The following is a 21,189-nucleotide window of genomic DNA, read 5'->3' as shown; positions in this document are numbered from 1 at the left end:
TCGTTCCATGCGTGCTCCGAGTGCGCTGCGGCAGGCGAGGCCGTGCCAGCCTCACCCCTCGCTGCTGCCGAGGGGAGCTGCAGGAATCCCAGGAGGAATCCAGCAGGAATCCTGGGAGCTGCTGTGGCAGATGCTTAACCCGTGGCACTGGAGCCGAGGGCTCGACAGCTCGGGTGTGACACGGCACCGAGCACCCCGCACTGCACAGGTACCTCTGCAGAGAGGGATTCCCACTCTTGGGCAGGTTGCTGAGGAAGAGGAGGGGATCCCACTCACCCCAAAGGATGATGAGAACCAGCACCTGAGGACTTGGGTCAGCACTCGTACTGTTGGGATGCAAAACAGGAAAACTGGATTTCCAGGATTACTCTGGGGACAGGCCACAGAACAGTTCAGAGCAGTTCTGTCTGCCACCATAGGGAGTGAAGTCAGGAGGCAGATGTGAATCTGGCTCACAGCAGTGTCCTAACACAGAAATGAAACTTCCCAGGGCTGCTGAATCCCTTCAATCTTCCAAAGGGGCTCAGTTTCCCCACCTCCTGGGGTGCAGAGTGTCCCACAAACCACGCTCAGGCTGCCCACTGCCGGAACCCTGCTCACCTTAGATTGCAGAGCTGAGGGACTGTTCAATGGCATCTCTCCCTACCCTTTCCTATCTACATTCTGCATCCTGTTCCATCTGGAGGCATTATTCCTATGCTGCCCACATCACTCCAGGTCTGTGACTTACAGGGCTGCTGCTATCCTGCAGAACAGGATAAGGAACTGGAGCAGGCGAACACGGCTGTGGGCAGATAGGCAGAGGCACACGGGTTAGGGCTGATATTAATGTAGCTCAGCCCAGGCTGACAGGGAAAACAGATGGAGAGCTCTGCAGCCAGCACCAGCACTGAGGTGTGAGGCACTGAAAGTCCTGAGCAGAGCAGGACCATCAGTCCATCACCCCCAGACTGGGCAAGGGGACAGGATGATCCTGGAGGAGGGAGCGAGGAACTGACCTGCCATGGGACAGGGACACCTGTGAGGCTCTGCAGGAGCTGAAGATGTCCCAGTCACAGCAGCTCTCGGGGGTCTCTCTCCAGGAGAGCCCGTGCTGGGCAGGATTGCTGAGTTCTCCTCCTTCTCCTCGCTGGCACAGCTGACCCTGAGCAGAGTTTGATTATTTAACTCAAGCTCTTTAATTGCGCTAGAGTTTGCTTATTCAACTAAAGTTTATTTTTTGACATAGTGTTTGTTAGTTTGTCTAAGGTTTATTTTTCCTCCTAAAACCTGTTTGTTTATTCAAGGTCTGTTTATTTAACTGCAACTGACCGAGGAGCTCCTCAGTTTGCAGCCCAGCTGCAGGGCGTGCAGAGCTCTGCAGAACGCCCCAGCGAAGCCCCTGCCCTGCTCACCGCACACACAGGTTCCCAGGTGAGACCTCCAAGTGCTGCAGGGATCACCTCCACAGCTGACTGGAACAGGACAAGCCCAGTTTAAACCCTTAGTGGTCAGTAGACTGAAATTCTTTTCCTGGTTACATGAAATCAGATGTAAATTTTTAAGCCAGGTGATGGGGTTTAGATGGAATTTGGGTTTTCCCTTCACTGAAATGACACAGCCAGAGAAAGCTGCCAGGACACAGCCCTGGGGTGTCACATGTGCCCCCGCCCGATCGATGCCACCTGGAGCAGGTGTTATCCCAGGCAGCACAGCACCAGCCACTGCCTAGAAAATGGGATTGGATCTTCAGAAAAAGCTATTAGCCCCTTGTCAGGACCCTCTGATGAGAACTGACTGGCCAGCACAGATCGATGCTGCCAGCTCACGCCTCATCCCTGCTCCCGTGTATTTCAATCACCCAGCCCAGGATCCAGGTACACGTTACCTGATGTGAGTTTAAGTGTCATTTATTGCTAATTACTTTACGTGGCATAAGGTTTTTGGCAACTTCAGCCTAGCAGAACAGGGTGTAATTACACAAGTCAGACTCAGATACCCAGTTAAAATTATTCCTCTCTCTATTTGGTTAAAAAGGGAAGAAAATTAAGAACTCTATTACTGACCTAATAAAATAATTTTGCAATTAGGACCAAATGACTTCTGCAACTTGTGAAAATGTGAAATTCAGGGCAAAGACTACATTCTTATTTGAAGTAATGATGATTTTCTTAATTTTCATAAAATCCTGGCAGTGTCCCCATCCCTGTGTAATGGACCAGGCTCAGCAGCTGTGGGGGTCATGTCTGCAGAGCGTGTTTCTGCAGGTGGACACAGGATATAGGGGTCACTAAGTCTTGTTGCTCAATTGTTACTCTTTCCAGCTTTCCCCATCCAAGTTCTTTGCATCTCAGTATCTGAGGAGTTAATGCAAAGGGTTTCTTCAGGTACCTGATCCTGCATGCTACAGGTACAGTTTCCTGCCCCCTACTTGCCTGTGTAGGGCCAGAAAAGCAAAGGACCAGGGTGTTTAGATTCAATGGGAAGAAAAGCACTAAATAACCTTAAAACCCTGAAAGACGTGGACCCCTGAGAGGATAAATTACAGACACCACAAGTGTGAGACACAAGTAGTGCTGGCTTGAGGAGAAAACCATCGTGAGCCGGCATCGGGGGCCTGTGAGCCGCAAACCTCTTCTGCACTGAAATAATTGCAATAGCCATGGAAACCATCAAAGCTGCTCTGCTCATTTCAGGTAAGAAAAGAGTGAGCTGCTTTTTTGGCTCTGCCCTGTTTTTTCCCTCAGTGTCATGATTTCTCTTAGAAAAATGTTATTAGTGACATAACCAGGAGATGCACCGAGTGCTCAAGCGCTGGACAGTGGCCTTGGTTTGGCACACGCCCCCCGGTCCACGCGGCCCCTCCGGCGCCAGGCACGCTGCTTCTGCGCCGTTGTTCTCGGCGTGATCTCCTCAAAAAGCAATTGTCTTTCTCCTCATCCTTTGTGCAAAACATAAAAGATTAATGATTCTAATTTCAGTGCCGCAGCTGCCTCGCAGCCTGATCTGGGGGGCTGTGGTGGAGGGAAAGGAGGGAGGAGGAGTGTGCTGCTGCTGCCGACGGCTGCCCGGGGCTGAGCGGAGCCGAACGGATCCTTCCAGCAGCACTGCCTGCTGGAGCTGGGTGTCTTGAGGCAAACACACACCGTGTGTCACAACTTGGAAATGCCAAAGTGTCTCAAGGACAGACACCAGGAAACCTGGCAGTGCCAGGACTGAATGGGAGACAAGAACGGGGGGAAGGAGGTCACATATTTCAACACTCACCTTTCAAGGGAGGGTTTAAATACTTGTCTGCTATTAATAACATGTGTACTGACCTACCCCAGCTTGGGAAGGCTGGAATATCAGTATCAGATCGATTTTCTCTAAGGCATTATTCCTAAAAGAAAATAATTTAGCAATTATAAACAAGTATAAACTTTTGAAATCTGGTCTGTATTATACACGGGTTCAATCTCTTTAACTCCTTTTGTCCTAGGCAGTGCTGGGTGTGACCTGCTGGGCCCCAGCTCCTCCTGCCCATGTTGCAGGTGGAACTCTGCTAGTGGATTCTGTAACAGCCAGGATAAAGAGTGCAGAACAAGATCTAGTTTTGTAACATTAACTTTTTTTTATTAAGAAGACAGATATTTTATAGTACTTCTTTTCCTTTGTAAAAATGGGATACATGAACCAATACAAAATGTGAATGGGAACAGATGGATATGTATTTTCTTACACTGTAACATCTTCCATGGACACCTTAAAACAGAACTGGCCTAAGGGGAAGAAATAAAAAGGCCGGGTAAATAAAGAACAAGGTTGTTTATCATCAGTTCCGCGTTCTTCATTTGTGATCCTCCTTTAAACAAGGTTGTTCTTTTTTCACGCTTCAAAGTCCTAATGATCTAAAGCTGTACAAAGTAATACTCAACAATACATTTCAACAGTGCACTGTATACTGAAGAAAAAATACATAAACCGATATACAACTAAAATTAATAATTTCCTGTTTTTTCTCCTGTTTTTACGTGGGTTTGTTTTTTTTTTTTTATTTTTCCAATGCGTGGGGCCGAAATTTTGCAATCTACCTGAGACGGAAAACACCAATCAAACACATGAACCTGAGACATGTCAACATTGTAAGTCAAAGTTACATCGGTAACACTGCACTACGGTACACTTCCAAACAAATATGGGCTGCTCAAGGCCAGGATGCCCGTCCCGTGCCGCCGCCGCCGGGCCACGGAGCCCCCGGCTCCAGCCTGGCTGCTTCTCACCGCGATGGGGTTTGGCAATGGTGCTGAGGGCTCAGGAAAGAGCTGCGCTCCACAAAAGCTGCTCGGAAAAAAGAGGTTTGTTTTTTCCTTTGCGAGGTTCTGCTCGTGAAGAAGGGAAAGACGGAATACTGCCGGGGAACGGGCCTGCCTGCTGCGCCCCGATCCCAAAGGAGTCCCACATTGTAATGGTTCTGCCAAAAAACAGCAATTAAAAAACAAACGCACGAAAATGGCCCCCCCCCAAAACCCCTAAAAAAATACCCAAACCTGACACTAAGATTAATGCTGTCCTTAAATAAATCAGATACATTTGCCACATAAACACAATAAAAAAGTATCGCTCGAAATCCATGATTACTCACCAAAAAAAAGTCAGCATATATAACTTTATACCGTCTTCCCGCCGCGGTTTGCTACCTGTCGCTTACAATTCCGATTGAGCCAGAGTCTCCTGTGCACCTATGGCTTTAGTGGTCATTAGCACGCTCGTTTCAACACAGATTCCCGCGTTTTACTCAGCAGGTAGGAAAAAAAGGCAGTTTTGTTCATCCAGCTGCTCTCCAGGTCTGGGCTCACAGAGCATCAGAGGGGCTTCACCTGCTGCCCCCACGGCTGCCAAGCGGGGAGAGGATGAGGAGAAGCCCCCACATCCAGGAGGGCTCTGCCTGCCCAGCAAGGACCCTGCTCCTGCATCCCCACGGCCGAGCAGCGCCTCTGCCGAGCTCCAGCCCACTCCCAGCCGCCACCATTGAAAGCACCTGAAACAGCCACAAAAGGGGGCTTGGGGGGTGTTATCCGAGCCCTGACGGCAACAGGGGAACGGGACATGGGCACACTGAACTGCAAACTACGCATCTAAAATGTGCTGGTTCTCCTCCGATGAGCTCGAGTTCTGAACGGAAACCGGTGAAGAGAAAAAAGGGGAAACACCTTCAGAGAAACGCACCTACTCCACAGGGTCCCAGCTGGCAACTCCAGAAACAGGAAAGGGGAAACGAAGAGCCACAGAAACCCGAAGGGAACTAACGCACAGAAGCCCCTCTTCTTCCCAGCCTCCCCCCGACCCGAACAAACAGAAATTAAACAAGGCACAGAATCTTCTGCAAATGACTTCACTAAACTAAATCCAAGCTGGACTTGGCCAAAAAAAGAAAACCCAAACGAACTGAGGTGTCGAACAGCAGAGTGTACTTTACGAGGAATATTTTTACACAGCAAATCCCAGACCATCCCGGCCTCACCGCTCTCCACCCATTTGCTTTTTTTTCCTTAAAAAAAAAAGACACAAGCTGGTTGCAACTTCCAAGATCACTGTCTTTGTAGCGTTTAAATAGGGCCAGTAGTAACCGTCCACAGTTGGACACCTCATGGGAACCAAGGCTGCTCTAGATGAAGTACTCTTTCTTTTCCTCGGAGTTGTTTTGTCCCCCCTCTGCGTTGATGATGGCTGTGTCTGCGTCGGCCGCATCATCTGCTCCTTTGGCTTCGTGAGTGAAGTATGTACCTGCAAGGGAAGTGGAGGCTGTGTGACTCTGGGGGTCTTGGTGTGGTGCTGAGGGAGTAATCGACACAGGAAACAGAAGTGCAACTGGGAGAGAAACTGGGGGGTCTGTCACATCAGACATGACAACACCGCGACTGAGGGGACACACATGCCTGGCCTTTCATCCTCCAGCTTTGGTCTCTGTCTTACCTTTATGTCTGGCAAAATATCGCCCTAAAATGATGAGCAGGCAAAGCATCGCAAAGACGACAACGGCCACGACGCCACCAACCACGGCATGGTCCACGCTCCGTATGGCCCCTTCCTCACCTGCGCGGGAATCTGTTGAGATCAGAAGAGGAATAAGAACTGGGGACTTACAACGATGCTCTCGCAGGCTCTGGCTGCAGCTGCTCTCAGGATGGGAAGAGCTGCCCTCAGGCTCTCCAGAGGAGCAGGGGTGAAGCACGGAGCTAACTAGACAGATGAGTTCGGGCAGAGGAGCTTTGTCCGGAGCCGAACTGATCTGGTGGCTCAACTCGCGAGGTGTTTTCCGCTAAAAGCAGCAGCACTATGACTACGCACGTGGGAGACAGCTGGGAGAGGGGAGGAAGGGCACGTGGAGTCGTTGGTGGGGATCTATTTTGGGAAATTTCCCTACAGTGCTTCCCAAATCCCAGCCTTCCTGATGGATGGGGCACAGAGAAGAGCAGTACAGTACGGGAATATTAATCATTAGCTCTGAGAAACGTCATTAACGAGTGCCCTACTGAAAACATTTCAACTTCCCAAAACAGTCCTTGCCCAAAACCCAACCCACCCAGCATGGCAAATGTGTTTACAATCATCCTCTGCCCCAACTGAGCTGGGTTCCAGCACAAACCCCCACCTTTACTGTTCAGTGCAACCCACGAGGACACAGCACTCCTGACCCAAAAGCTAACACCCAGTCTGAGGCCAACAGCAAGCAGTAACTGTACAGTGCCTCAGACTGCTTTACTGCGTTTATTTAACTCCTCACCACACAATTAGTTTCCTTTCAGAAGCGCCTCTCCCTCGGGATGCCGTCACCTGGGAGAGGGATGACTGATGTGGCGGAGGAACAGCTCCGGAATGAACCCCGGATGAGCTATGGCCATGTAAAATGAATGTATAGCAGTGTAAACAATTTTAATTTAAGAACGCAGCTACATCAACCCTCGCTGCAATCCTAATGGCAACTGAGATTTATAACGCAGTAAAAAACAATTATTCTCCCGCTGATTAATACATTAACATTTTGGAATAGAAGCTAAACCATTGTCTCTTTTTTTTAGTGAGTCAAGCGCGACACCTCTATTAAAATGATTTACTGGCCATACCTTACAATTTAAGCACAGCAGCAACAGAAACGGTAAAAATCTTTTAACTTTACATGATTTGTGAAGTCATATGTGAAGGATTTACCATTTAAATCTTTCACTACAAGAAGCACATGGCCCATAAATCTGCCCTGCCTGCGCCTGCCTGGACACCTCGGAGAAATGCGTTTTTCCAGGACGACTGAGAGAGCAAATGCAAGTCAATTTTTAAGAAAGATTTATCTCCGTCTCCCTCCAAAGAACAGAGCAAATCTCTGAAGCCTCCACCTCTAATAATATTTGAAGTTTATCGATCAAGCGTACAGATCTGTGACAGCTAAAGGTAATGGGGCTCTTTTGAGCCGAGACCTGATACAAAGCTTTCAAGCAGCAGCTGGGATTTACGTTTTCTATCGATATTTCCAATTCTGCTCCAAGATTAGGGACTGAGGCACCCAAGTAAATAACTTGGGACCAAGAGCACCATAAAGCGCCTTTTAATTAAAACAATTTAAGAAAAAAAGCCCCTTCAAGTAACCTCTGAGAGCAGGAGCCCCAGTGTGGGCAGGGAGATGCTGTGATGAGCTGGGGCATGGCGAGGGACACTGTGGAGACCCTTCCAGCAGCTTGGCTGATAAGGTAAAAACTGCAGCCAAAAAAGATTATTCCCCTGCAAACCAAAAGCCTTCACTGTCACATCCCTGAATGGCACTGTGGTAACACTGTGCCAAGGAATCCAAAAGGACAGCACAGGGGACCTTCTGTCTCATGTCCAGCGGGAACAGACCATGCTGTGATCACTTCCTAGCATCTGCTCTGTGGTGAGTGGCTGAACATCCCTGCGTGCTGAGGGAAAGGTGCCCATGGACACTCACGGGGTGCTGAGCTGACCCCGTGCTCAGGCACAGGATCTGCTGCTTGCCCAGGGTGGCAGCTGGGGCAAGCCAGTCACACCAGGCATCCCAGGAGCTCCAGTCCAGCACAGCCTTCCCACTGCTGCTCCAGCTCGGCTAGTCTGGCCTCCGTGAACCTGCTCTCTGCAAAGCAACTAAACTGGCTCATCTTCTGGAGCAGCTGCTTTAGGCATGCTTCACTCCATTTTTTTCTTATTTTTTCAGAAACTTTGTGCCCAGTTCCGCTCAGTTGCACTCGGAGCAGCCAGCAGCATCCCAGCCAGGGCAGATGAGTGTCTTGTTGACATCTGGAACAGCTGAGGGGCATAAACATGCTGAGTTACGGCTCTGTAATGTGCTTCCAGCAGGATTTTGCATCAAGAGGCATTTTTCCTTCATCGTCATAAATGAAGGTTCTGGAAAGATGAAGCCGTGTGTTCGTGCTGGCGGCAGCAGCCTCCACTGTCCCACCGACCCACTGCCGTGGAGACGAGACAGAGCTCGTGCCTGACACATCCCTCATGTCTTCCTTTGACTGGCATCGTGCCAAGAGCAGGGAGAGGGTTCCCCTGCGAAGGGCCTTTGGCCAAAGGCCTTGCCAGGTTTGCTCAGCAGTTTGTTAAGCGTGAGTTCCACTGCTGAGACGTGCAGGGGCATTCTTCTCAACTATTCCTTTTCAAGAAGATCCCTGTCAGGTGCCAGTCCCAAGTTCACACTGTTATACACGTGGCTACATACATCTTCAAGCTTACACACAGCCTACAGCACACCTGCTGCAGCATCTCCTCTCCTTGTCTCCAGCACCTCATCAAGCCCTGTGTGCTCCAGCAGCGTGACCCAGCAGAGAGCTCTGCCTGCCAGCACAGCAAAGCCCAGCTCCACCACCAGAGATGCCAACACTCTCCCAGCAAACCTGTCTGTGTGCCACCAGCACGGGAACAGCCCCTCCACATCCTGGCCCTCACTATTTCTTTGGTAATTAACAAAGTGTCAGGTCCATGGAACAAGGAATAATTCCCCAAAGCCAAGAAGAGACTTGACCTTAACAACCAGAATCTGCTTTAAATGCTGTCTCCAATTCACCCAAACTATCCCCGCCTCCTATCTCTGATTAAACCAGAAATCACAACTTTATTGCTGAAGAGGGAACAGTCGAGATGGCAGGAACTGACAAAATGCCACATTATTTGCTAATCCTAATATGTTATTCTTCCTCAAGATTTGCTTTTCTCAGCACCAATTCAATTACAGATGCTACAAATCCTTCTGACATTTAATTCCCTCTTGTCAGGGCACAGTAAATGTATACATGCAGAGCTTTCCCATTAGGATGTTAATATATATTGGAGCAAGCTGAATCCTGGCCTCTCCAGCGAATCATCAGGAATTTCCTGTCAAGGTTTTGTTTTGGGTTTGCTTGTGTTTTTGTGGGTGGGGCAGAAGGAGGGAAGGAAGGGCAGGGAAGGAACAGACATCACAGCATGTTGTCACCAACATGCCCCCTCAGGGCTACTCTGCAGCTACAGTGCACCTTGGCTGAACCATTTTTGGGTCGATGCTTTGCTTGGCACCAAAGCACCTTAAAGGAAAACTGCAGTGGTAATGGTATAATCCACTTGCCAGAGCTGAACTCATACAGGAAAAAAATCAGTTTGTCTTCCCAAATGCTGTGCTGCTCCCCCAAGAGATTGGCATGGCTGTGCCCCACACCAGGGGATGCCAGGTTTCATGGGATGCAGTTCTAGGCCTGTCTGCCTGTGGAGCAGATCACTGCACAGCAGCAGGAGTGCTTCAGAGCCTCTTCCAGGGTGGCCAGGAAGAGACCTGGGTAGCTTGAAATTTATTTTTGCTGATTATTTTTACCAACTTCTCGTATAATCAACAAAATAGTGATTACACTGCTGGAATGGCAACCTTGAAGTTTTCCTTTAAACAAAAAAGTGCAGCTCAGAAAACAGCACATAGACAGGAGAAAAAGGGGTTTGGGACTGGTTCCTACTCATCACAGAACTAAGGAACTAATTCCAAAGGTCAGGAGCAGTACAGAGCAGATGCTGAGCTGGGGATTGTACATCTAAGCACTGAAAATCATCATCTGCAATTCACACCTGCAGGTTCTCAGCTATGGGGGCTTTGCAGGACTCTTAAAAAAAGTGAATGTATTAATGATCTTAAAAAGTGAATGTATTCATGATCTCCAGGTCTCTAGCATTTCTGCCAATGTAAGTGCTAAAACCAGCTTTCTGTGGGCTCTCAAGAAAAATGCTGGTGATGGTAAGAGCAGCACTCTGGGTCAGTGCTTACACTGAGGTTTAGCAGAGGGAAGACTTTTCTCCTCCCAGCTTCTCAATGAAAAGGTTGCACTCAATTCCATTTTAATGAGGCTTTAAATATAGATGTATCTACAAATATTCCACTCTTCTTGTCAGCAGCAGCATCTCAAGACTAAAAGCAAGACTGGGTTGGACCAGGCTGCCTGTATTTTAAATCTCCTTTCTACTCACACTAACAGCTTCTGACCTATTTGGGTCAGACCACTCCACGTTTACCTTCAGTGCTCCCCGCGCTCTCAGCAGCGCATCCCGCGAGGCTCGAAGTGCTGGCTTGGGGCTCACCTTGCTGCCAGGAGCCCTCTGCACACAGGAGCATCCTCCTTCCAGTGACCCACCTCTGCGCCGCCGCTGGCACCGCTCCTGACACTGCTGCTGCTGCCAGCAGCTCCTTCCCTGTGTGCTCCAGCACCCTCTCCAGCCCATTACGGCTCCCTCGGCTCAGTGCCAGAGGTGTGGAGCAAAGGCAGAACTGGGAGATGCAGCCTGTGCTGCTGTGATGTGGGAAAGCCCAGGTTTCATGGAGCCCCTGCTGCATGGTGCTCCTGCCTCCTGTCCTTCCTCCTCACCTCCTTCCAATTTGTAGCCCAACTGCAACATTTTGGGCTATCTCTGTTCAGCCCTGACCTTCCTCTATGTGCACTCTGCTGTAAAAGCAGAGAACGGAGGGAGATTTTTATGAAAATGTAGTTTAGACATTATTTTTGGCATACTGGGATTTACTGCTCCACTTGCACAAAAATTCACCTTCTATTTCTGGGTGCAAATTAATGTCAAGCCCCTGACATTGGACAGCGTGGGCTAAGCTTGTGGGCAGGAGCAAGCTTATACACACCAACCCCACTGACAGCTCCTGAGCTGCCCAGATGTGCAGGCAACAACTGCATCATGGCAGGGGAACAGGAACTTATGCCAGTGGCTTTGAAGAATTCCTTAACAAGTGATCTCTTCTAAACCTGGTTACCGTTTAGTTTATTAAATGATTATCACATCAATATGCCTGAATATCCCACATGATTTGGGTACCTAATGGCCTTAATTCACTTGAGCACTCCTGAAAACCTGGTGAGCCAATTATTCCTTCTCCCTGGAGGTAGGAAACATTAGGATTGCACTGACACCTCCCAGCTGAATCTGGGGTCAATTCTTTTATGGAAGAAAGTTTTTGAAATGATGGAGCAGCACTAGAGGTTGGGCCTGGCAGAGGGTGCTGGTGGAAGAACAGGCAGCTGTTACTCCATGACCACTATAAACTACTTAGCCACGACATGGGAGGACAGAAATCACTGCCCGACTATGACAGGATGAGCAATAATGTTATTCATTCCCAAAGTGTGGTGTGGAGGAGGCTACCCCTCCTCGAATTTATTGAGGGGCTGTTAAAGAGCAGCATTAACCTGCCTGTCGCATCGTAATTGAATTCGCTCTAATTTAAACCAGAGAAATTTGAGGAGTTCATCCTTCTTCAATCAATAAGCTCCCCTTCAGCGACCCATTTCAAGATCGCTTCATAAAAAATAACGCGCTTTGTTGGAATAAATGTGCTCACCCTGGCAGAGCTCAGAGCTGCTTCCACAGACTCCTCTCTGGAGAAGGGGGCCGTGCTCGCAGCCATCGATCCACCAGCACCCCCTCCACAAAGGCACCGCTTGCGTTTGGGCAGGGAACCCTTCCCTGCTCTGCAGGAGGTGCCAGTGCTCTGGAGCAGAGCCAGCACAGCTGGGGGAGCGTTGGGGCAGGGCCCACGGCGGTGTCTGTACGTGTGCACCTGCACCCTCAGGTGTGTGTGCCTGCACCCTCAGGTGTGTGTGCCTGCACCCTCAGGTGTGTGTGCCTGCACCCTCAGGTGTGTGCCTGCACCCTCAGGTGTGTGTGCCTGCACCCTCAGGTGTGTGTGCCTGCACCCTCAGGTGTGTGTGCCTCCATGCTCAGGTGTGTGCCTGCACCCTCAGGGGTGTGCACCTGCACCCTCAGGTGTGTGTGCCTGCACCCTCAGGTGTGTGCCTGCACCCTCAGGGGTGTGTGCCTGCACCCTCAGGGGTGTGTGCCTGCACCCTCAGGTGTGTGCCTGCACCCTCAGGGGTGTGTGCCTGCACCCTCAGGTGTGTGCCTGCACCCTCAGGTGTGTGTGCCTGCACCCTCAGGTGTGTGCCTGCACCCTCAGGTGTGTGTGCCTGCACCCTCAGGTGTGTGCCTGCACCCTCAGGTGTGTGCACCTGCATGCTCAGGTGTGTGTGCCTGCACCCTCAGGTGTGTGCCTGCACCCTCAGGTGTGTGCCTGCACCCTCAGGTGTGTGTGCCTGCACCCTCAGGTGTGTGCCTGCACCCTCAGGGGTGTGCACCTGCATGCTCAGGTGTGTGTGCCTGCACCCTCAGGTGTGTGTGCCTGCACCCTCAGGTGTGTGTGCCTGCATGCTCAGGTGTGTGCCTGCACCCTCAGGTGTGTGCCTGCACCCTCAGGGCTGCAGGCACCTGCATGCTCAGGTGTGCCCTCGCGGCTCCCAGGGCTGCAGGAACCGGCCAGGCTGGAGCAAGGAATAAGGAATTGAGAGGTGCTGGGCCAGCCTTCTCCGAACGCTAAGGGCTCAGGATGTGAGGAACAAGAGGATTGCGAGAGGCACGGACACACAGAGCTCGGTGGGAAGAGCAGGACGGCTCTGCACTCAGGCTACCTGGGAGGAAGGCAAGGGATGCATTACTTAATTGCTCAGTCGGCAGAGCCTCGGTTGGAGCTGTGGGCGGGACAGATGTACCTGGAAGGAACAGCACACTGAGCAAACACGGCAGCAGCCCCCACGCCCGCCACGCCAGTCCCCGTGGGGGTGGGCAGGTGCCCTGCATCCCTCAGCGTGGTGCCCAGGGCTCCCAGGGCCCGCCTGGCTGCTCCCGACCGAGAGCTCAACTCCGGCACTCACCTGGAGCACCCATCTGAGAGCCTCAGTGTGCTGACCCCGGGCCAAAAACATCAGCTGGCTGCAGTTTCCTGGCATTCTGAACAAGGGCTATGGGACAGAGGCCACTCTGCAGCAGGGAAAGGCCTGGGGCTCTCTCTAGTGCCTCCCCCAAACCTGCCCCAGTATGATCCTGACCACACCTGACCAGGAATGATCACCCTTTGGGCAGGCAGGAGTAACCTAAAGAGCAACAAGCAAAATGCTGAAATTCTTAGGGGAAAAATCAGCAGCCAAACCAGATGCTCCAAAAAGGGTTGGACAGCACACGACAGGTGCTTGCTGTGGGCAGTGGCTCTGCCTGAGCTGTGTTCTGGAAAGGTGGGGGAAATTTTGGCTTCCATTCCCGACTCAGAAAAAGGACTACCCTGAGCTGTGTGCTCCAGGAAAGGTGTGAGCCCCTCTGGGCAGCACAGGCTGGGGAGCAAACACCCGTTCTGGGCAATTCCTTTGAGGAATTTTTTCAGGTTCTTCTCTTCATTCACCAAAAAGTGTATTTTTCCTTAAAAAAATGGAATTTTATGAAGTAAAAGGAATTATTACAGCAAAACAAATTTTCCCCATCCACACAGGGATGTTCACCACAGCCCTGGTGCATCTTACCTATGGGATCTGTCCAGGGCCTGCAATAATAATTGTTAGCATCGCTCAGTGTTAGAAAATATCCAGAGTGAATCCATCATTTCTGACCTCTTGGCCAAAGCACACCTGTAGTGGCTTATGGGATGGGATGTTCCCAATTTGACTGGGTGAGAGGGAACCATTTGATGGAATAAGAGGAGGACTCAGGGTTTTTGGGGGTGTTTTTTGCTCCATGCTGAACCCCTGAAAGGAACAGCAGTGGGCTCCAACCCCCCTGGGCTGGGCTCTTCCCAGGGGGACAAACGGCTGCTCCTGCCCTATGGCCAGGACTGTGCACCCTGTGCTGGAGCAGCTGCAGGCAGCCAGAGCCCAGCAGGCACCAGGGTCTGCAGGGATGCTCTGCAAGGAGGGGCAAAAAAAAATATAAAGGTGCATTTCTATAGGAAAACATGAAGAGCAGAGATTTAGGTTTGTACCACTGGTACAGGCTCTGCTCTGAATGCACCAAACTGCATCCATTGAAGACACTGTCATGCTTTAATCTCAGTCAGCACTTATCTCAGTTGGCAAGAACCAGCCATGAGGATGCATTTATGCCTCTTTCTGTACAGTGTGGATAAAAGAGGCTTGAACAATTTACTTGGTTTGGCCTTACTGATGAAACAACCACCTCCTTTTTACCCCCAGTCTGATGTTGGTACAATGAGGAATCCCCGAGCAGCCAAGGGTTAGTGCTGGCCACCTGCAAGGGAGGTCTCACACAACATGGCAGAGTCAAGTGTTTTACAAGGATTCAACTCAACCGGTTCTCCAAATCAGCAGTCAAAAAATCCCAGCCAGGAGGGAACCACAATGGTTGGCCTTGGTGCCCTGCACCTCCTGCCCCATGTCCGAGGATGCCACACAGAAATGGGTGCCAAAACCAGAAAAAAAAAGAAAAAAAAAAGGGAGGAGAACCCCAACAGAAAGGAGAGCACTTCCAAGCTGCGAGAGCGTGGGGGGGAATGGCTGTGCCATAGCGACTGCACAATGCAACATGGCCAAGATGCAGAAATCAGAGTGGAACCAGTGTCTAGAGAAGGAGAGCAGCGGGTTACCTACGGACTACCCTTACCTGAGAGATCCCCATAGTCCAGCTCCTCGGCCGAATTGGGCAACTGAGTAAAGCCTTACAAGTAAAAACAGACTCGTTTTTCTCTGCGTTTCTCAAGCGACAAAGAACAACACACTTAAGAACTGAGGATGAATTTCTTGGGGGGGAAAAAGAGAATGCGTCAGTCACTTGCCACCATCTGCCGCTGCGGGCAGAGCCATCGTGTGACACCAGTGCAATCGTGGCCTTTATTACAGACAGAAACGCTCCTCGCTCTACACTGTTGGCACACGAAACATGGCATTGAGACCACTCATAACAGCATGCAGAGCCCCCCAAACTCTGCCTTTCGGCCGTCACAGGGACAATTTCCAAATTTAGTCCAGGCTGATTTTGGTCCTGCATACAGAGAGCAATGGAAAGCTTGCCTCCAATTTTGTGCCCAATCCAATTAGTTTTGGTCATGATGACAAGTCTGGCCATTTATCGATGGGAGAGTAGGAATATTGCGCAGTGCATGTCATGGCCTGCTTGCAGGCTACGGGCCGTGTTCTCTGCCAAACTACTGGACAAACCAGCTCCCGTTCATTTGACCAATGTGATGGATTTATGGGAAAAGAATCTGTCCTCAAAGCTATACAGCCATCAGGGAGGCACGTGGTTGTGACAGCCAGTGCTCAGTGAGGGCATTAGTGCTGCTTGGTTTGGGAGTCTGAGGAAGTGCTGGGGTCTGCAGGCACAGCATCCCCAGGGTGGGCATCTCAGCACCAGTGACAGGGCAAACCGGTGCCAGGAGGCCACCCAGACTTACTGAAATGTGGCGTGGGGCAGTGTTACCCTGTGGGCTGTGATTTCCAGGACTCGCTCTTGCTGCTGGCCACTAAAAGCAAATGCATAAGCAAAGAAAAAAAATTCCCATGAAGAGATCCCACATCCCTGGGCACTGAGGAAGCTGGGGATGTCAGCTCATGGACTGCTACCAGAGCTGACTGTGTTAAATAGCCAAGCTGTGAGTGCAGTATGGTCAATGTGCAGACTTGGCCTCACTGCAGAGCAGCAATATGTATATTTATATATATATACACTGCTCTTTAAAAATTAAACTAATTTTCAGTGACTGGTTTTTAAATACATCAAATCACCAGGAAGCTCCGTTGGAATTACCTCCTGAAGTGGGAAGCCATTTAGATTAATAGCAGGAAATTTGCTTGTGTGCCACTCTTGGGTTTCAGGGAGCCCTTTTCAGATTTTCAGGAGCCTTTTTCCTATAAATGATCTGTAAATACAACAGTTGCCTCACAGAAGCATTAGCCATACAAAGCTGCACTTGGCAGAGGAGCTCTTCAACTTTTCTCTCACCAAAATTGCTTCTGTAGAGAGTTCCCTTTAAAGGAACTACATTTTCTCACTGATGAAAAAGGGCAATGTTGCATTTTTTATGAAGCAAGAAAAAAAAATCCTTTTCAGAATAAAATTTGCAACAATTCCACAATTCCATTTCTCCCTGCACCTGGGACACTCACAAATGCCACTGGCCGGCGTTAAAACCTGTTGTGAGGCTTTTAAATAGGTGGTAAATTACTTCTTGATTTTTCTCATTAAACTTTCATACTGGCTACTAAAGCCCCTTCTTTTCACTTCTGAGGGGATGAACTCAAAGTGTGCCACTACTCCTGTCAGAGAAATGAAAGGGAACTTTTCACTCTGCTCCATTTCCCTGGAAATGGCAAATCCTCGGCAGGCAGAGCCGGCAGGGTGAGTGCGTCCTGCAGCTCAACCAGGTGCCCACACAAGGACCAGGCACCCTGGCTATATTTAGGTTTCTGTTGGCTCCCACGCTACATCCAGTTTTTAAGGAAAAGCCAATTTCTCTCCCATCTCAGGCTCTAAATAAGCAATTAGGGATTCCGTTTCATGCGGCGTGCGGCGGCGCAGCGCAGACCCGCGCAGACAACGCTGTGATGTTTTATTCAACCGCCCCAAGGACGGGAGCTGTAAAATACATTGAGGAACGGATTTACTATTAGCCGCACTTTTAAGTAGGGCATTTCCAAGAGGGAAGGAGGCAGGTGGGCTGGCAGAGCTGCTTGGTGATGGCAAGGCAGAAAGCTCTGAGGCCTTTTCCGTGGCACCTGGCGAGGTGTACGAGTGGCCGGCGCTGTGGTGTGGCCGGGCTTTGGCTTCAGCAGAGCAAAACTCATTTTCGGGGACTGAGCACTATCAGGAAAAGGAACAAGAGTGCAACACAATAGTGTTACCTGTTCTTGTACCAAACCTGCTACGGCCACAATTGAAAACCCGCACGGGCCTTCGGGGAAGAATTTCCAGCCTGTAAAATAATTTACCTGCTGAATTATGGGCCAAGTATTTTCTTATCACTCTTCGTTTGTGATGGGGGTGTTTCTGTTATTTTAACCTTCACTCCAGGCTTCCTGCTTTGCCAGCTTCAGAGGAGGCTTTTCCAAATGGCTCAAAACCCTGCTTTTCCATGAGAATGAGCAGAAATTCTGCTTGTGCTGAGGCAGCATGGCCTGGTTCTTGCCTTGCCAGTGGAGTGGGGAGCAGCCCTGAGCCCCCATTGCTGGGCACACATGGATGGACAGGGCCTCAAGCACAATGCCCTGTGTGGGCAGCACCCACATCCTGGGGAATCATTCTGAGCATTTAAAGCTCTCTGCTTACAACGGGGTAAGGGCAGAATTTGATAAAAACCGGACACAAGGTCAGTGTGTCCAAGGTGACGGCTGCTCAGAGGTGTCCTGCTTGTGCAGGGGGCAAACATGAGCTAGGCCTCGCACCTGAGGGGCTCCACGAAAGCCAGCACCTCGTGAGGGCCCAGCTCTCTGGCCAGCCAGGGGCAACAGGGGCCAGGACATTAAAAACTGGTGGGGAGAGGGGCAGGGAGGAAGATCGAAAGGGCGTGGCAGAAAAAGCACTTTCTCCCCAGACTGAGGGGTGCAGACACTCCAGGTTGTTACACTCCCGGCTCCACTGAGTTCTGCCCATATTCCAGCTCAAACAGTGGGACCTGTGATTTCAGCCCCACGGGCACCCTGACCCCAGGGGGGCACACCGAGAGGGAGGAGGGCTGAAGCTGGGGAACCCCAGCTTCGTGGGGTGCAGCGGAAGCACAAGCCTTCCTGCCGGCCATGACCATGCTGTTATTGGAGCTCTGGCAATGAACAGTGCAGAGAAAGGAGAAAGTGCATCAGAAAATTCACAGTTAAGCTCTCATTTTTCAACAAAAGAGTTAACAACGTTCGTGCGTTAGGTCACTCATGCATCGCTGCCGTCAACTCCATTCCGTGAGGAAACTGGAATGGCAGGGCCTTGGCTACTGCTGGGACATGCACACACACACAGGACTCCTTCCCCCCAGTCCTCTAGGATACACTCCAAAACTTTAAATGGCTCAAAACCCTCTTTCCCCGATTGAAGCATTGTGCTGGCTCCACACTGGCCTTACATTTCCATTTTCTTTGCTAGCAAGCTCTTTTTTGGGTTGGTTTTTGGTTTTGTTTTTTTTTTTTTTGGTTGGTTTATTTTCTTTTTTCTTCCCCCAATTCATTTTAAATCGTTTTTGGAGAAAATCCATTTGGCTGTATTCATGCCCATGCATTTCTAGTCATTCACAGACATGCTCACTCCCATTGGACATTGGAAAGAACAAATGGCCAACATAAACACCTGGTATACTCCATACACACTCCAGCAACACAAGCTTGGAAAGAAATCCAGAGTCTTCACGGGAAAAGCACCCCACAAGGGCAAGCACAGGGGGAATTCGGAACAAAGCAGCTGGTTTTAAGGCAGGAAAGTTTGTGGCAGCTCGTTTGACTGGGACAGGTTGTCATTTCAGCTGGCCACCTCCCTGGCAGCAATCCTCCCCACGGAGCGGGGAAGTCCTTGAGTTAAAAACAGGCTTTTTATGTCTTCCTCAGAACAAATAATAATAAAAAAAATTTAACTGCTTTAAAAAATGGGGCAAGGGTTTGCCACTGAGCATCTGCCCAGCTGGTCCTCACTGCACAGTCTAATACATGCCTACACCGAGCCTTTCCTGATGCAGAGACACCTAGAAAGGATACTGGGAGTTGTGCTATTGTCAGGGCTACCTGATCTTTTTCAAAATTAGGGATTAACATCTAGCCACAAACATGTAGCTACAAAATCAGCAACACTGACTCTTTACAATTAACACACACAGGGAGACTGACACACAGACAAAACACAAGTGTGCCCCAAGATTTCCATCTTTATGCCAAGTGGGAAAATGCATCCAGGTAGGTAAGTTATTGGGATAAGAAGTGCAAGCCCCTCCAGTGGATACGGCACATTGCTACTGAATGATTGCTTTGCTCAGTCCTGCCTCTGACCTTGGCCAAGCAACACCCCAAGGGGAGCAGGCAGGAGAACAGGGTGCTCTGTGCTAGGGGTTTCTGTCAGTAAAAAATCAATTTATCAGAGTGAAAAAAAACTAGGACAGCGAAGTCCAACATGAATTAGCTGAAATTAAAAATTGTCAGAGGTTTTGATTCTTCAGCTGAAAAGTAAGCTTGTGCCAAAAAATGGGATGCTCAACTTCCAGCCCGCAGCGTGTACGTAGGCTTGCCGGGGAATGGAGGAAGCTCAGGAAGCTGTCAAGCTGTTAGCTAGACTGCCTCGAGCAGATGAGAAGGGTTACTTTGCTAGACTGCTATGCTGAGAGGAAAGTGTTGCTATTTGTTTTCCCCATCTCCTTCTGCAGTGTAATAACGCAAACTTCCCTGCCGACCTTGGAGGCGAGCGCTCCTCTGGAGAATCCCCAGGGCTGCCCTATGCCAGCAGACCCGCTGGATGCCCTGTCTTAAAAACTAACTCAAAATGCAAGAAAAATGCTCAAAAATCTTTTTAAAAAAATAAAAATTTCTTTTTCACATGTGAAGTGACTCTCTCAGTCAATGGGTGAGAACCACTTAGCATTGCTTGGACCTGGATGCCACTTCCGTGGGGCTTGTGCTTGCCTGGCACCAGGATGATCAGCTGGGAAGCTCACAGCAGAAATGACAAGAGCAGACAGACCTTCCTGCCTTAGAACCCATGTTGTATTTATGAGATGAGGCCACCTGAAACAGTTTTCCCTTGAAGACTCCAGTTCCCTTTTTGGCTTCCCCTTCCCAGGCTTGTCTTGCCACTCAGCAGCGCTGAGAAATAAGATAAACAGGAATGTGATACCAACCGTGAACTGCTGGTTCTGTCGTCGCCGTTGTGTCTACACACGGGAACAGAGGATTGGAGGAAGGGAAGAAACAGGAGGAACAGCATGCAAAAAAAGGGAAAATGGAAAAAATGGAACAGATAATATATGAGCAAGCTTTCAAAGAACATTGCGTGACAAGCAATAATAAAATGAAAGGCAAAAAGCATTTGAAGTGAGTTGCACTGTTTAGAAGACATGCCTCCAGTTCAAAAGCTATGAGCCTGAGGAAAACAGTAAATTTTTTTCTTTTTCCAGGTCCTTGCCAGAACAATTACTGGTGGTTGCAAAGTCAGGGGAACAGGAGACAGGAGAAAACACCGACACCAACGGTTTGGTTGGTGGGGACAAAACAGAAGCTCCAGAGCAGGATGAGGAGCTGAGGCTTGGCACATTGCTGTTACACACTCAAACACTGCCCCATCAGAGCACCCCTGGCCAGGGAACAGTCTGCTCCTGCCTCTCCTCCAGCTTCCCAGCCACCACCTGCATGATGAACCATTTTTTCCAGCATAAAATATGTTCTAGAACTGGCAACTGTGGACAAACATTGCCTGTCCCTCTTCTGCAGCAGGTCCCTGGTTGAACAGCTATGGGTAATTAAAACATCCTGTATATTTTTTTGCTGGTTAGTCTGAAGCTGACTCTACTCCATTTGGACTACATCCCACTGGAAGTTTCCTGGGGGGCACTGCCTTGCCAATGGAGGGATTCTTTGTATCTTCCAGGTGTTTCCAACAGGCAGTTTAAAAAGACTGACCCAAAACTGAAGGCTTTTTCTGACAGTTCTTTCCCCCACACCAATAGTTCTAAACTAAATGTAACCACATTACCCAAATTTACTATTTATTTAGTTCTTGGAGGCTGTTTACTTTCCCTCTGGAGGTAGGTGCTCTGAGGCAGGGGTCAGTGGCTGGAGCGGACTGGCTCCTCAGGACGTGTGACTGAAATAAATCCCCAGAGCCAAGGGCCAGCCAGGTTTGGGGCAGCCCTGCCTGGCTGGAGGCAGGCAGTGTTTGAGTGAGGAGCAGCGTGTGAGC

At 49.9% G+C, this 21,189-nt stretch overlaps 1 protein-coding gene across 10 annotated transcripts in view; it reads right to left on the bottom strand.

Moving 5' to 3' along the window:
- Positions 1-3,569: 3,569 nt before the first annotated feature.
- CADM1 (cell adhesion molecule 1) overlaps positions 3,570-21,189 on the bottom strand; it is a 133,346-nt gene continuing 115,726 nt past the window's right edge. For 3 of the 10 annotated variants that reach the window (XM_088066926.1, XM_088066928.1, XM_088066929.1), the window contains 2 exons: positions 5,935-6,066; positions 3,570-5,745 (listed from right to left, as the gene is read on the bottom strand). In XM_088066926.1, the coding sequence (XP_087923052.1) occupies positions 5,627-5,745; positions 5,935-6,066 (251 nt within the window). In that variant the 3' untranslated portion in view covers positions 3,570-5,626. Of the gene's footprint in view, positions 5,746-5,934; positions 6,067-12,959; positions 13,041-14,934; positions 14,989-20,131; positions 20,165-21,189 lie in introns of all 10 variants that reach the window. The other 7 variants (XM_014259792.2, XM_088066921.1, XM_088066923.1 and 4 more) reach the window with 4 other exon arrangements.

Source organism: Pseudopodoces humilis, chromosome 25 (genome assembly GCF_049639895.1).
Source record: "Pseudopodoces humilis isolate 2021_Gansu_Grassland_sample_001 chromosome 25, ASM4963989v1, whole genome shotgun sequence".
NCBI classification, from domain to species: Eukaryota; Metazoa; Chordata; class Aves; order Passeriformes; family Paridae; genus Pseudopodoces; species Pseudopodoces humilis.
Note: the sequence above shows the minus strand (reverse complement) of the source record. Positions and strands in the feature narration are given on the sequence as shown.